The sequence below is a fragment of the Phytophthora sojae genome (genome assembly GCF_000149755.1).
Source record: "Phytophthora sojae unplaced genomic scaffold PHYSOscaffold_6, whole genome shotgun sequence".
Lineage (NCBI taxonomy): Eukaryota > Oomycota > Peronosporomycetes > Peronosporales > Peronosporaceae > Phytophthora > Phytophthora sojae.
The window spans coordinates 2,993,857-3,008,853 of NW_009258120.1; the positions used below are offsets into that span (position 1 = coordinate 2,993,857).

Here is a 14,997-nt window from a genome sequence, read left to right on the forward strand (position 1 = left end):
TACCACTTGCAGTTGGAGTAAGACAAAAGGTGAAAGAGAAGAATCTAGGCCTCGGTTGAGAATACACACACGACCAACAAGGTGGCTTTTGCCGCCCAGCTGAGTGTTGTCGTTGCTTCCATCTCTGCGTGAGCAGCACCAAGAGGACACTCCACTTCAGGTTATGAGCCCAAGGCTCACGCGTGGGGAGCACAGCAACTAGGACGTCATGGCGGATCAGAAGAAGACGCCCAAGGAGTCACACGAGGAGAAGAGGACGATTCCGCCGTTTGACGGCAAGGACTACGAGGTCTGGCACGAGCGAGTCAAGCTCAAGCTGGAGAGGAAGAAGCTGTGGAAGTACTGCATGGAGGACTTGCTCGAGCCGGACGAGAGCAAGGAGGCAGAGGGGCACGCGACGTGGACGAGCGAGATGGCCCACGCCAAGGAGATCATCTACGACGCAATGACGAATCACATAATGAAGACTGTGAAGTACAGACAACGACTTACAAAGCCGGCATGCTTAATGCCATCCTCCTATATAAAAACAACGATAAATTCCCTCCCGTCAAATCTGTAAAACTGTCATAAAACACACGGTGTGTTGCATAAAGTACACAATAAAGCATATAAAGTACACAAAACAGATGGTATACAAAGATGAAGTCATTTGATTGAATCTGATTGGCTGGTTTGCTCATGTTAAGCTTTGCTTGACTTCGTCTGCCGGCTTTTTGTGTCTTCCGGCTTTGTAAGTCGTTGTCTGTATGAATCCACCCCGTTTCGTGTCATGGAGCGCCTGAAAAAGAGATTTATGGGCAAGACGTACCTGAAGTACGCTGAGGAGAGGGCCAAGCTCAGTCGGCTACGGCTCGCTCCCAACGGCAATGTGCCAGATCACGTGAGCGAGATGCGTCGGCTGATGGAGACCATTGCTGGAGTCGGGCGTCCTGTGGACGAGTAGGTAAAGCCAGCACTATTGATTGGATCCCTGCCGCGCGAATATGATCATGTTGTACAGACGTTTCTCGCCAGTCACAAGCCCCAAAATGCTGATGATCCTTCTAATTATGAACAACTTGAACTCGCATTGGAGATGGCTTACGACCATCGCCAAGGTCGGAAAGCAGAGGGCGCCAAGGACAATGATGATGAAGAAAAGGCGTTCTTTGCTGGTGGAGGAAGAGGTTGAGGACGTGGTCGCGGCCGTGGACGTGGTGGTCGATCTGGAGGACACGGGCGCGGATCCGGTGGTGGACGTGGTTCTGGCGGTCGCGGGAGCCAAGGTGGTGGACGTGGAACTGGACGTGGCCAAGCCGGCAGTGGACAAAAGCCAGGTGGTGCTTGTTATCACTGCCATGAAGCAGGGCATCATGTGTTTGATTGCCCGTTTCTTGGCAAGCGACCTCCAGCCGAGGATCGCAGCAGCACCCGAGCTCAGAAGCGCGTGAAGATGAGTGGAGGGAAGAGTGCTAAGGCTGCTGAAACGAGTAGCTACGCTAATGAAAGTGATGACAGCGCGTATGTTATTCTTCAAGTGATGAAAATGAAAAAGCCGGTCGCAGACAAAGCCCATGATAACTGGTACCTGGACTCTGGTGCATCGAGTCATATTTCGAACCAGCTCACTGATTTCATGGAGTTCACGCCTCTTAGCGCCCGGATTCGAGTTGGAGGAAAGAACTCGCTGGGTGTTGACGGTATTGGTACTGTGGTTAAAGAGCTGGAGACTACTGGTGGGAGGTGCTCACTGACGCTGCGAGGAGTTCGTTATGCTCCAGAGCTGCAGTGCAGTCTCTATTCTGTGCGACGGCAACTGAACCAATATCTGCCTGAACGTGATCGTGTGAAGGTACACTTTGATGAGGCAGATCGCGCGTATGTTATCTTACAGGCTGGTGTGACTACCGCTCAAGTTGATTATACCAATCTCTATCGCTTGAAGTTGGAGAGACCCCAAGAGGTAGCCATGGTGGCGCTACCAGCTCGAGTGAGTAGTTTGGAGCTGTGGCATTCGAGATTGGGGCACCCTGGCAAGAACGCGTTTAATGCGCTGTTCAGCCATGATCAGTGGCCGTTGCCACATGTGAACTTGCGTATCCTGGTGGGTTTCAATTGCGAGACCTGTGTGACGGGGAAACTTACGAGGAAGAGCATGAAGAAGTCTCGGACACAGACCCGCGAGTGGTTAGTTGGCGAAAAGGTCCATATGGACGCTTGGGGTCCGTATGCAGAGCACTCCTACGGTGGTAAACGGTACTTTGCCGTGTTCGTTGATGATGCGAGTCGGTTTGTCACCGTGAATCTTCTGGAGCATCGTTCGGAAGTGTACCAGAAGTTTGAGGAGCACTATCAACGCGTCAAGACGCAGCATCATGTCAGAATGAAAGCGCTAAGGTCAGACAATGCAAAGGAGTTCAAGAAGCTGCAAAGTACGTGTGACACGAAGTATGGTATGGAGTTTGACAGCAGCATCAAGCATACTCCGGAGCAAAATGGTGTCGCGGAGAGAATGGTCCGCACCATTACGGAGAGAATGCGATGCATGCTCGTGCACTTCGACCTGCCTGAAGCGATGTGGGGTGAGGCAGCGATGACAGCTGCATACTCCGTGAACATTATGCCAAGCTCGGTTCGAGGCATGGAGGTACCGTATGCAGTATGGCACCGTCAGACTCCTGCTTATGAGAAGTTGCGGACGTTTGGCTGCGCCGTCCTGTCGTACATCGACAAGGTGGAGAGACGGAAGATGCAGGCGAAAGTACGGGAGGCGGTCTTCGTTGGATATTCGCGAGAGAAGCGAGGCTATCGCTTGCTCGATAGCAAGACCAACAAGGCCTTCTACAGCCATACTGTCGTGTTCTATGAGAATAAAGCTGGTCGATTGCTCATGGACTCGGCATCAACGCCAAGTGCAGCCTCCGGTAAGGAATATTTAGGCGTTGATCGATCACATTGAGCCAATGCTGGATGAAATGCATGATGACTCAAATGATGGAGGTAGTTATCGTGATGATGGAGATTGCTGGACTGGTGGGGCCAGCGACTCTAGAGACGGAGGTGATTATCGGACTGGTGGGGCTGATGACACCCGATGTGATGACCGACCAGGTGGGGCAGTTGAGCAAGATGTCCGGTCAGATGGGGCATGTGGGTCCAAGAAGAGAGGCCCCGGTGGTGATGCCGCAGCGCCTCGACCAAAGAGAGTGCGGTTTGCGGTGTTTGAAAGTGGACGTTCTAGCAAGGTGGCAGAACGAGATGAAGGACGTGGAGTGAGCTCTACAGCATCTGGATGTGATCGTTCTAGCAAGGTGGCAGAACGTGATGAGGAACGTGTCAATGGACATGAGGCAGACCACCTGCGAGGTGAGTGCGTGCCAGGCAATTCCAAAAGAAGGAGAAAGAGGAAATGCAGCAGTGGGCGGCACAAGGGACCGGCTGCTGACAAGACGAGGGCTCTACCAGGGAGTCAAGAGGTGGAAGAGGTGGACGGCAGGTCATCGGCTGCTGAGCAGGCCGACTCGGCAGCCAAGTGTCGAGTGATGCTGCGAGTGTGGGGCGTATATCAACGCCTCCTTGCACAGCACTTCGTGAGTACACAGGCCCGAGAGGCACTAGCCATAAAGACCCTCCAGTGACACGGAGCGGTCGGGTAAGTAAACCGCCCACGTGGTTCGGTGACTACGTCTACATTGCCTACGAAAATACAAATCCAGATGATGATGTGAACTCGTTGGCTGCTGGATGGAGGAAAGCACGAGCTAAGTTGCAACGTGCTATGGCGAACGAGTTGATCCTTGCATGGTGGGATGACTATTGCTGCATGAGTACTGGCGAGTTTGAAGAGCCAGATACTTACGGTGACGCTATGGAGAGTGAGCACTCATTGCAATGGAAAAATGCAGGTGATGATGAGTTTGATTCGTTGATGAAGAACGATACCTGGGAGTTGGTGCCGCGTGAGAAGCACATGAAAGTGCTGCAGAATCGCTGGATCTTTCGCGTCAAGTATCTAGCGAACGGAGAGATCGAAAGATTCAAAGCGAGGCTCGTGATCAAGGGCTTCATGCAGATTTATGGTATCGACTACCTAGAGGTGTACTCACCTGTTGTGAGGCTGGAGACACTGCGTGTTCTCTTGACACTGGCGGCTGTCTGGGATTATGAAGTGCATCAGATGGATGTCACTACTGCTTTCTTGAATGGGGCGATTGACGTGGAGGTCTATATGGAGCAGCCTGAAGGCTACAAAGTGAAAGGCAAAGAGGACTGGGTGTGCAGATTGAAGAAGAGCCTGTACGGCTTGAAGCAGGCGCCCAGAGTGTGGTTTCAGCTGCTCAAGTCGTTCTTGGATGAGCAGGGCTTCACGATGCTGCAGTCGGAGGCCTGCGTGGCTGTTAAAGTAATTGATGGGCAGTTGGCCTTCATCCCTCTCTATGTTGATGATCTGATTTTGTTTGCTCCGTCGATGGAGCACATCAACAAGATGAAGAAGATGTTCGAGGACCGGTTTGCGATGAAAGATCTCGGGGAGTTACACTACATTCTAGGCTGGGAGATCACGCGGAACCAGGCCGAGAGAACGATGTTCATTGGTCAGCAGAAGTATGCCGAGACCGTGCTCAAGCGGTTCAACATGCAGGACTGCAATGGCTACAAGACGCCGAGCACGGCGGATCTGAAGCTGAGCAAGGCCATGTGTCCGACCGAAAACGATGAAAGGCAACTGATGAGATCGAAGCCATATCGTGCTGTGGTTGGCAGCCTGATGTACCTGATGCTCGGTACCCGGCCCGATCTGGCCTACCTAGTTAGAGAGTGCAGTCGGTTCTTGGAAAACCCAGGTCTGTTGCATTGGAGAGCTGCGAAACGTGGATTGCGCTACCTGAAAGACACAGCGGACTGGGGGGTCCAGCTTGGTGGCGTAGCGTGGTCAGATCAAAAGCTGGATGATCATCTGAGAGCATACGCAGATGCGGATTTTGCAAATCAAGTTGATGATCGAAAGTCTGTTGCAGGCTACGTGACTCAATTTTGTGGGAGCATCATTTCGTGGAGCAGCCAGACGGAGAAGACCGTCGCGCTGCACACGACCGAGGCCGAATATATGGCTATTAGTCTACTGGTGCAGGAGGTGGTGCACTTGCGCCAAATGCTGAAGGAGCTGCAGGTGCAGCAAATTCAGCCATCCCAAGTCTTTGTTGACAACGAAAGTGCAAAGAAGCTTGCCAGCAACCCTGTGTTTCATTCTCGGACCAAGCACATCGATGTGCGACACCACTTCGTGCGTGAGCGCATCGATTTAGAGGAAATTGACGTGCTTCGGGTGCCAGGAGTTGATAACGTGGCCGATGCTTTTACAAAGCCATTGGCACGTCCGGCATTTGAAAAACACAGAGCTGCAATGGGATTATTGCCAAGGGCAAGATTTAGAGATGCAAGTTGATGGGAATCCGTAGGTGGGGCTGTTGCGGATTATACTGATCCCCACTATACCACTTGCAGTTGGAGTAAGACAAAAGGTGAAAGAGAAGAATCTAGGCCTCGGTTGAGAATATACACACGACCAACAAGGTGGCTTTTGCCGCCCAGCTGAGTGTTGTCGTTGCTTCCATCTCTGCGTGAGCAGCACCAAGAGGACACTCCACTTCAAGATTCATCCGTGCCAAAGTTCCCTGTCTCCCATGGAGCGTGTTATCGGTCTGCTGGTGGTAGACCGTATCGCCGGTCGTTTCGCCTCGCTGTGTGCCAGCCCCAGATCTCCTTCACTTACAGCTCTCGCCCCACTTCGCTTCCGGCCGACAACTCGTGGCCGCGAAGCTGGCAGCTTTTCTACTGGTGCAGGCTCCATTTTCGCTACTCGTTCCTCCAATGTTGCCATACTCGAGTCTGCATCTCTGGGCGGAGACCCCACCTCAAGCAAAACAAGTTGGCGGAGTCCTGCCTTCGATGCACTCACTGCAGACGGATCGAGGGCTTCACGCAGCAGCCCAATATCCCCGACCCACGACAGAGTCTGCTTTACTCGACTCAGCAACCTCTCAGGGGCAACGGCAGCAAGGAGAAACTCTTTCTGAGCAACGTCGCTCTCCAACTTTTGAACTTGGTCCACAACACCCTGGCGCGATCGATACTTGCGCTCCATAGCCAGCCACGCTTCCAATACACTGCCATTTGTTGCTCCCGACTGATCTATCGTACCCGTCAGAGGAGTTACTGCTTGTTCGTGTTCTGCTCTCTCCTGGAGCGTCATGAACCTGCCCGTGCTCGCCTCACCCATGCCGTGCTCCCTGGGCGACTCAGACGCGCCGGATAGCTCGGGTCCACTGCTCAAAGCCTCCAGTAGCAACGAAACATCACCGGAACAACTCAGCTCTTGCAGCACTCTGTCGTAATAGGATCGAGGAGTCGACGCCTCCAGTTGCGCGTCCAGTTGAGCCCACTTATTCTCCAAAGCCCCCACTTGCGCCGCCAGCCATTCATAGGTAGAGTCCAGCCGCTCAATGTCGTCACGCAGCCTCACCACCATCCGACTTAAACTCCCGCACTCCATTCTTCTCCACCATTCGACTTAAATAGCGGAATAGGATATGTGTGCATTTCAAGTCCCGCTCCTGCGAGCGGTAGCAAGACGACTTACGTGGGGGATGCAGCGCGGGTCTGCCTCCTCCCTAGCAATAACGGACTCATCCTCTTGGCCAGCGGCCTCAGACCCACCGTGAGGACGGTTATGTGCACCGCTCCCTCGAAGGGAGGGCTTCTTCCCGTCCGCGTTGTTTCTTCTTCCTTCGTCATTGCCGTACGAACTCTGCGGGGCGCGGTAAACCTTGCAGTCGCGCCATAAGCAGGGTTTGCATGTTGACGGCGGCGTTGACGTCTCTGTTCAGAAAGTTTTTCTTGCAGTTCTTGTTGGCACAACGCAATACGGAACGATCGTAGTAGAGAGGTCTTTCGTCGGCGTCTAGCTCGTCGGGGCCGGGATCGTTTGGATCGAGGAAGACGGCCATCTTCATAGGTTGGTAGCAGGCGGAGCACAGTTTGCTCGTCCTGAACTCGTGCACCTTGACCACTGTCGCTCTCTTCCTCATAGCCTTCTCGAGAGGTCTCAACGGGGGGTTTTGGCCCTCCTTTGATGTTGTCGCTCTGGCTCCAGTTGCCAAGTCCGACGCACACATGTGCCCCGGCCTCTGGTATCAGCCATTTGGCGACGTCGTCTACAGCGATCCGGTGCTTCACATGCGAGAAAAATCTCCATTTCCTGAAATTGTGGGCGATGCCGAAATCCAGGAAATAGTCCAGGCTGAGCCATACCTGCTCCATCCGAACGAGGAAAACTCTCGCGTCGGCCGTTTTGAGGCAGGGAAGGCTACTGATTGCGATCTGGTATTCAGGAAATCGGAGGCGCAGCTTCTCGTGCCACTTGTTGAATTTCTTACTGCCACTCATGTGCTGGTATTCGCCTGCCTTGATCTGGAGAATTCGCTGTTCATGCTGGACCTTTGGTAGTTTCGGTTCGCGACGTCTTCGAACTGGAGTTCGTGGAGGTCCCGTTGAGCTCACGCGGTCTTCCACTGGGCACCTCTTGTTGCGGTGCCATCGTGGAGGTTTGGGTGATGGGGGTGGAGGGGGTGGGGGCTTCTTCTTCTTTGAGCAAAGCTTGCCGATGATCGCAGCCGTGCAGGGGGCCTTCTTGCCTGGATCGACACCCACAAACCCGCGAGCGCGGATTCCCCGGAGGGCTGGCTCGGGGGCGGGGTAGGGAGCCGAGTCGCTGACTTCACTCGCTATACTGGGATCCTGCTCGTGTGTAGTGTCTTCCTCGGGTTCCAATTCAGGCTCGTCCTCCGTTATTTCCTCGCCGTTCGTCTCCGTCACGAGCGATTCCGAATCCGGGTCGTCATCAAACTCGTCCGCGTCCCCAAGTTCTTCATCTTCCTCGTTTTCCTCTCTTCTCCCAACGGAGCGTGCCAAACGCGTGAGCTGCACCATTAACACGGAAGCTGCGTACCCATCTGACCGGATCGAGTCACCGAAGAACCTAGCGGCGTGTCTTGCCTTCTCGTCCACCGAAAGACCATTGAAGCGGGCCTTGCCGATCTTGGTGCGCCGCGTCTCGAACTGTGTGATGTTGAATGCGCGCCTCATCAACTCGGAGCCCCGCTGAGTAAAGTAAGGGCGTGTCGGGATGCGGTTGTTGGGCGTGAGTTCAACACCAAGAACATTCTCGCCCGTGCGCTTGTAAATGCGCGAGCAGAGGTGTGCCAAAGTAGACGGATCGATCTTGATGTTGTAGAGTGCGAACGATTGCGATAGCGGTAGAAGGCTGAACATCTTGATTGTCTTAGAGCGCTTCTCCTTGGGTTTCTTAGCGCCCTTGCCCTTCTTCGTCCTCTTTTCCTCTTCCATTTCCTGAATCGTTTCTTCTGAGCCGTCGCTGTATCTCCACTTTGCGCACGCTGCCGCCGCTGCTCGATCTGGTTTTGCTCAACAAAGACCATGATCTCGTACAGCTTCCGCACGAAATAGCCCACATGCTTCTTGATAACGGTTTTCCTGGGGAAAACCTGCTCCAGCTCACCGTCTTCACCCCACGCCGCAGATCCCAGCCACGCCTTCATCTCCAGTACTTCCCGGCGCTCCGACGCATCCGAGCTGTAGCAGGCGCGCACGACCTTTCTGGTTTCCTTGGCAGAGATCCCATACCAAAGCCGCACAAAGAGGGTGAAGTGCTTGCGGAACTGGGTCACGACCATGTTGGTAGCGTTGACGCTCATGAGCCCGCCAGCCTCACCGTGTAGAACGTCAATCTTGGTGACGTCGTCTGGCTCGTAGGTGTATGTGCTTGGTCTTGCCCCGAGGAACGCTACTGCGGAGTCGTAAAGGTCCCCTAGACGAACGTCGTCTCCTCGGCGAAGGCCCCGGCTGACGATTCTACAGCACCGGGTGAAAATGTGGAAGACGTCAAGTCGGGGATGTCACCGCGCTCCTCGCACTGGCGGAGTACGTGGAAGTTCGCGAGGGCCCAAGCTTCGGTGGTGGACTTCAGTATGAGTCGAGCGCAAATCTGGATCTCATTGATGAGCTCCGGGTGGGGACATACCCGACCGAGCTTACACCGGACCGTGGAGCAGGCATACCGCCGCTTCCAGTCTCGGAGCCTGCCGGGAGGGCGGCAGGCAGCACGCTCCATGGCGCTCGGGGCCAATTCAGATGTGCGGGGCGGAGACGATTGAAGGGAAATCTGGAAATGCCAGCCAGCTTCCATGGAAGCATAAGTGCTTCAATGGCGTAGTGGGTTGAGGGGGGTAGCCATTATTCAGCTGAGCTCGTATGGGAGGATGTCGCTGAGCTGCTCCTCGATGAACTCGCGGACGTGCGATGCTGCCCATATAGGTGAGGAGCCATTCGGGGCAGTTCGGGCCGAGTACATTGGCAGCTTTGTGGACTACGTGAACGACAGCGCGCGCGAACTGGTGGCTGATGTCCATGGAAGCACAAGTGCTTCAAGCGGTTAGTTGTCAGTATACGCGGGGTGGCTGCCGTTCGCTGGCCTTCGTTCTCCTCACCATGCACTCCGCCGCGTGCTTCAAGACGGGAATGAGCTGCAGTGTGGCGGTGTCCAAGCGACAAATCTTCTTCGGTGCAGTTATCGTTATCATCGTATTCTGCTGCTCTTTTTCCCACAATCGCGCTGAAACATATGAAACAATTGGCGGGAACCCGGGTTCCCGCAAATGATACCGACCAAATCGCGAATTATTTATTTAACCTTTGGCCTCTATATTGGTACCCTCGGGGCAAGTTAAACCCTCATATCTAAGTGCTGTCGATGAAGGACTACCCTCAAAATATGCAACAGGTACTGAATAGACCCAAATAACATACCTTATCATGTCCAAGTTTATCTTTCATGAGCAGGAGGATAGCGATGAGACCGGGAAGCACTGTACCGCTGCACCAGGCAAGCGACTGGATTTTCGTGGAGAGACACAGGACGAGGGCGAAGGTAAATTAACCTTCCGTTCCCCTACTGAGCTTCAGCTGCGTTCTATGTAGGTCATAGACCAACACTTCAATGCATTTGCTCATACATGTGTACCGGTAGTTTTGGTGGAACCGGGGTCCCGATGGGTACCCGGGTTCCCGCCAATTGTTTCATATGTGTGACTAAAAAGTTGCCAGTTGAAGTTGTCTATTCTCACAAAACATCATACGTATCTGTACAAACCGTGCCATCTACGCCACCGACATCCGATGATGCCCACGGCTACGCACGGTCCAGATTTTAGTCGCCACTCATACAGAGATTATCACCGGAGCTGCTCGCTGGGGGGCGCATGACCGCCGACTTCCAGACCGTCAACAGCACTCGTTCTCCTCCACCATGGCGCCCACTGAGTCGATATTCGTGACCTGCACGCCCGTGCAGTCGCCGTACGCCGACTTCCCGTACACCGAGGAGCTGTCCCCGAGTCCGCGGTCCACGAATTCGTCGCGACGACCGCGCAATGGAGACGCGCCCTCCCGCTGCAGTCGCTGCGCCGAGTTCCTGCGCTGCAATGCGGTGCAGCGCGTGATATCAGCCGCCGTGTTGGCGCCGGCCGTGACGGTGTTCCTCTGGTCGTCGCCGGCTTTCGCTACTACGACGGTCTGCAGCTTCTTGACCAGCACCTGCTCGTACGAGTACGCGTGCCTGGCCAACCGCATCCGGCTGAGGATTCTGACGCGGCTGGAGGCGATGGAGGGCCCCAGTGAAGGGGTGACCAGGTGCTCGAGGTTCAGCAGTGACACACTATATCATCACACAAGGAGCAACGCCAGCAGCAGCCTGAGTATTGAGGACGAGGACGCCGAAGATGCGTCGCAGTGTCGACTGTCGACGCCGAGGACTGGTATTGAGGCCTCGACGAGGGTACGCAACTCAGTGGGGAGGACTAGGCGCACATTGCAGGAGGAGAGAGAGAACCAGGAGATTGCCGTTGTGGACTGCGAGTTGAGAGACCAGGAAGATCGACTGAGCCGGTGCGCGGTGACGAAGCTGGCGGAGAGGTATTTTGAAGGACACGAGTGGGTGGCTGCAGTCTGGGTTGCGTTGCTCATCTGTGTGGTTACGACCGCGACGCTTTTGTTTTTGATTCAAAAGATCCCCGAGCTCCACTCGACGGAGTTCTACGAGTACCGCTGGACGTTTGCTATTGCTACGGGGTTCGTGGTCGGACTTTCGGCGTGCTTTACGCCGGACTGGCAGTACGGAGTCATCATGCTCATCAAGTATGTGGTATTCATCTTCCTCACCCTGCATTCGACTGCCTGCCCGATGAACCAAGGGGACTGCAACGTCGCCATCGCAACATCGCATGTGTTCCTCATTGGCTTCATGGTTGTTTTGGTATTCCGCTTCGCGTCGTCACGCAGCAACGCTGAAGCATTTGTGACGTTCATGTTGGACGTGGTGGGGCTGGTGTACATCACCGGCAGTCTTTCAATTCTCGTGTCGTTCGTGGACGACGATATTCGAATTCTCTACCGGAAACTGCTAATCGCGCTGCTGTATATTGTGTGGGCGTCCGACACTGGCGCGTACTTGGTGGGCAAGGCACTCGCGTTTTTCAATTACCCGTACTACAATCCACTGGCCCCTCATTTGTCGAAGAACAAGGACTACGAAGGTACTCTGGGGGCGATTGTCTTCGGCATCGTGGCGATGGCGGTGGCGTCGGATATTCTGAATCTCCCCGGTTCATTTGGTACAAAAGTGGCGTACACCATCATTGCAGTGGTCGCTGGCAGACTGGGAGATCTATTCGAGAGCCTGCTGAAGCGAGCAGCGGGGGTGAAAGATTCAGGCAAATTGATTCCAGGACATGGTGGTGCGCTGGACCGCATCGACGCACTGATGTTTGCCACAGTTGTGTTTTCTCGATACTACGCCTTGCACACGTGAAGGAAGCTCGACAGATGAATTGCTGAATTTATTTTTTTTACGAAGGAGCGACTCGATGAAACTACGGGTGCACCAAGATTTTTGTCTAAAGTATGAATATGAACGAGTATTGTGCTGCTAGGGTTCCTTGGTGACGTCGGGTCTCAGAACTTCTAAATGAGATAGTCCAACCTCACAGATCTGCCGCTCTGAATCTCAACTCCCTTCCAAGCGAATCCTCCGCTGCGCTCGCCACAAGAAAGTTTCCCGTACATCAACGGCGCGTCTTCGGCAACAGAACTGCAAGGTGATAATAATGCAATGAGCTGCAGTGTGGCGGTGTCCAAGCGACAAATCTTCTTCGGTGCAGTTATCGTTATCATCGTATTCCGCTGCTCTTTTTCCCACAATCGCGTTGAATCGTTCGTGGCCCTCATGCTGGACGTGTTGGGGGTGGTCTACATCATCGGCCCTCTCTCCGTGCTCGTAGCGTTCGTGGATGACAACCATCGCTCAATCTACCGGAAGCTGCTGATAGTCTTACTCTACGTCGTATGGGCTTCCGACACCGGCGCATACCTCGTGGGCAAGACACTCGCGTATTTCAACTACCAGCACTGCTATCCACTAGACCCTCACTTGTCCAAGAACAAAGACTACGAAGGCACTTTAGGCGCCATCGTCTTCGGAGTCGTTGCCATGGCCGCAGCATCCGAGATCCTGGACCTGCCGGGATCAATCGGCACCAAAGTGGGCTGCACTGTCTTGGCAGTGATCTTCGGTCGACTGGGAGACCTCTTCGAGAGTCTGCTGAAGCGAGCAGCCCGCGTCAAGGACTCCGGGTCACTCATCCCGGGCCACGGCGGCGTGCTCGACCGCATCGACGCCCTCATGTTTGCCAACATCGTCTTCTCCCGCTACTACGGACTGCGCTTCTGAATGGCATACATGTGTATACAGCAAGGTTTACTGTTAAAATACACGAAGCTTATGATGATAATCGCAGCATGGTTATCTCGTGGCATCCGTTGGCGCAACGGCAACTCCAGTCAGGATCATGCGACAGAGTGGCCGTTCTCAGCGGTGTGTTCTAAACAGTGCAGAATCGCGTCATTTGGCTCATTTGCCAAGTGGTCAGGTCAAGTGCGCGTCAAAGCGTCATGGCCGTCGAGCGAGGCAGCGCGGCCGCGTACTGCAGCACCGTAGCAGACGGCGGGTCCGTCATAATGCTGCGATCCCCTCCGGACATGCAGAGTTCGCCACAGGAGGACTGGCCCTACGTCGGCCAGGGCCAGGAGGAGGCAGCTGTATCATTTTCATCCTCACCCTCGATAATGCCAATGCCGAACAACAACTCGAAGCGATGGAGCGACTTCTTCCAGCGCAACGCGGTGCAGCGCGTCATCTCCGCCGCCATCTTGGCGCCGGCCGTGACGGTGTTCCTGTGGCTGTCCCCGGCGTTCGCCACCACGACCGTCTGCAGCTTCATGATCAGCACCTGCGCCTACGAGTACGCGTGTCTGGCCAACCGCATCCGACTGCGGATACTGACGCAAATGGAGGCGCTGGAGGGGCCTCTCAATGGACGAAGCTCGAGTCGGCGCTGCGGCAACAATACGTCGCTGAATGACACGCAAAGCAACCGCAGCTTCTCGTCCGAGACGGACGAGGTGCTTCAACTGGACCCGACGCCATCAATCGAGAGTGCGGCGCTGTTTAGCTCTGCGGTCCGCACGCGAGTCACGAGGTTACCGCAGCCTGACGCGCGCGCAGTGGAGGAGGAGCGGGAGAACCGAGAGATCGCCATTGTGGACGACGAGCTGAGAGATCAGGAGGACCGGATGCATCGCTGTGCAGTGACCAGTCTAGCTCTGCGCTACTTTGACGGTCACGTGCGGTGGGCAGCGGCATTTGTGTCGGTCCCGGTGTGCGCGTTAACGTCTGCGGGTTTTCTACTATCGATTCAATGGGTGTCGGATTTCGAGTCGACCGAGTTTTATACGTATCGATGGTTTTTCGCGATTCCGACGGGCTACGTGGTTGCGCTGTGTGCGTGTTTGACGCCGGACTGGCAGTACGCGGTGATCACATTGGTCAAGTACGGCGTCTTTACTATCCTCACATTGCACTCTGCGGCGTGTCCGATGAACGAACTCAACTGCAACTTGGCGATCGGTACATCGGAGGTTTTTCTCGGTGGCACGGCGATCATCCTCGTGTTCCGCTTCGCGTCAACTCGTGGCCGGGCGGAGGCGTTCATCAGCTTCATGCTGGACATTGTGGAGCTGCTTTACGTGACCGGAACGCTGTCAATTCTCGTGGCTTTTGTCGATGATAACCACCGCACTTTGTACCGGAAGCTGCTCATTGCGTTGCTGTACAACGTTTGGGCGTCGGACACTGGCGCCTACATCATCGGGAAGGCTCTCGCGTACTTCCACTATCCGTACTACAACCCGTTTGCAGCACATCTGTCCAAGAACAAGGACTATGAAGGCACGCTAGGAGCGATTATCTTTGGAGTTGTCACGATGGTCGTGGCGTCCGAGCTGCTGGATCTGCCCGGCTCGTACGGCATGAAGGTTGGCTTCACGGTGCTGGCGGTGGTCGTTGGAATGATGGGCGACTTGTTCGAGAGTCTGCTGAAACGCGCTGCAGGAGTTAAAGACTCTGGGACATTGATCCCCGGCCACGAAGGCGTGCTGGACCGCATTGATACACTCATGTTCGCGACAATTGTGTTCTCTCGCTACTACGCCTTGCAGTCCTGAGCAATTATTGAACGAGAGCTGCGATCACCAAATTATATAACATGAACCAAATAAAGCGTACTGCAACACGGCAACGCCAGTGATGCAAACCCAGCAAGAGTAAGATACATGGTTGCAGCGAGCGATTCGTTTGCCGATTAGAAATTAATTCTAATCTAATTTAGTCCTGTCTAGTTCTAGATTCTAAAACAGTTGAGCCCGGCTCACGTAATTAATCCCATCCCGTGCTAAATTCTAAATTTCTATCCCACAGTACCCACTTGCCCCTGTCCTCGACGAGGACTCCTCGATGACGCCGATGGTATCTCACCCGCCGCATCG

At 54.5% G+C, this 14,997-nt stretch overlaps 5 protein-coding genes across 5 annotated transcripts; 4 read left to right on the top strand and 1 right to left on the bottom strand.

The window, feature by feature from the left end:
- Positions 1 to 208: 208 nt before the first annotated feature.
- On the top strand, positions 209 to 1,433 carry PHYSODRAFT_249433 (hypothetical protein; the record flags this gene model as incomplete). Its single annotated transcript, XM_009532932.1, has 3 exons — positions 209 to 474; positions 739 to 942; positions 1,079 to 1,433. 3 exons carry the CDS (start codon positions 209 to 211, stop codon positions 1,431 to 1,433), a joined length of 825 nt encoding a protein of 274 aa, XP_009531227.1.
- Positions 1,434 to 5,638: 4,205 nt separating this feature from the next.
- Positions 5,639 to 9,172, bottom strand: PHYSODRAFT_335528 (hypothetical protein; the record flags this gene model as incomplete). The annotated part of the gene is made up of 6 exons (XM_009532933.1): positions 5,639 to 6,529; positions 6,623 to 6,688; positions 6,786 to 7,076; positions 7,156 to 8,405; positions 8,438 to 8,807; positions 8,876 to 9,172. The coding sequence occupies 6 exons, from the start codon at positions 9,170 to 9,172 to the stop codon at positions 5,639 to 5,641; spliced, it is 3,165 nt and encodes a 1,054-aa protein (XP_009531228.1).
- Positions 9,173 to 11,329: 2,157 nt separating this feature from the next.
- Positions 11,330 to 12,035, top strand: PHYSODRAFT_286693 (hypothetical protein). Its single transcript, XM_009532934.1, has one exon. It carries the CDS (start codon positions 11,360 to 11,362, stop codon positions 11,924 to 11,926), a length of 567 nt encoding a protein of 188 aa, XP_009531229.1. The 5' UTR covers positions 11,330 to 11,359; the 3' UTR covers positions 11,927 to 12,035.
- Positions 12,036 to 12,340: 305 nt separating this feature from the next.
- PHYSODRAFT_335530 (hypothetical protein) lies at positions 12,341 to 12,844 on the top strand (the record flags this gene model as incomplete). Its single annotated transcript, XM_009532935.1, has 1 exon — positions 12,341 to 12,844. The coding sequence occupies one exon, from the start codon at positions 12,341 to 12,343 to the stop codon at positions 12,842 to 12,844; it is 504 nt and encodes a 167-aa protein (XP_009531230.1).
- Positions 12,845 to 13,065: 221 nt separating this feature from the next.
- On the top strand, positions 13,066 to 14,676 carry PHYSODRAFT_514074 (hypothetical protein; the record flags this gene model as incomplete). The annotated part of the gene is made up of 2 exons (XM_009532936.1): positions 13,066 to 13,185; positions 13,267 to 14,676. 2 exons carry the CDS (start codon positions 13,066 to 13,068, stop codon positions 14,674 to 14,676), a joined length of 1,530 nt encoding a protein of 509 aa, XP_009531231.1.
- Between the last annotated feature and the right edge of the window lie 321 nt (positions 14,677 to 14,997).

What these genes read in the sequence shown, in the direction of transcription:
- PHYSODRAFT_286693 (XM_009532934.1), top strand. Translation starts at nt 11,360, where the DNA reads ATGGTTGTTTTGGTATTCCGCTTCGCGTCGTCACGCAGCAACGCTGAA.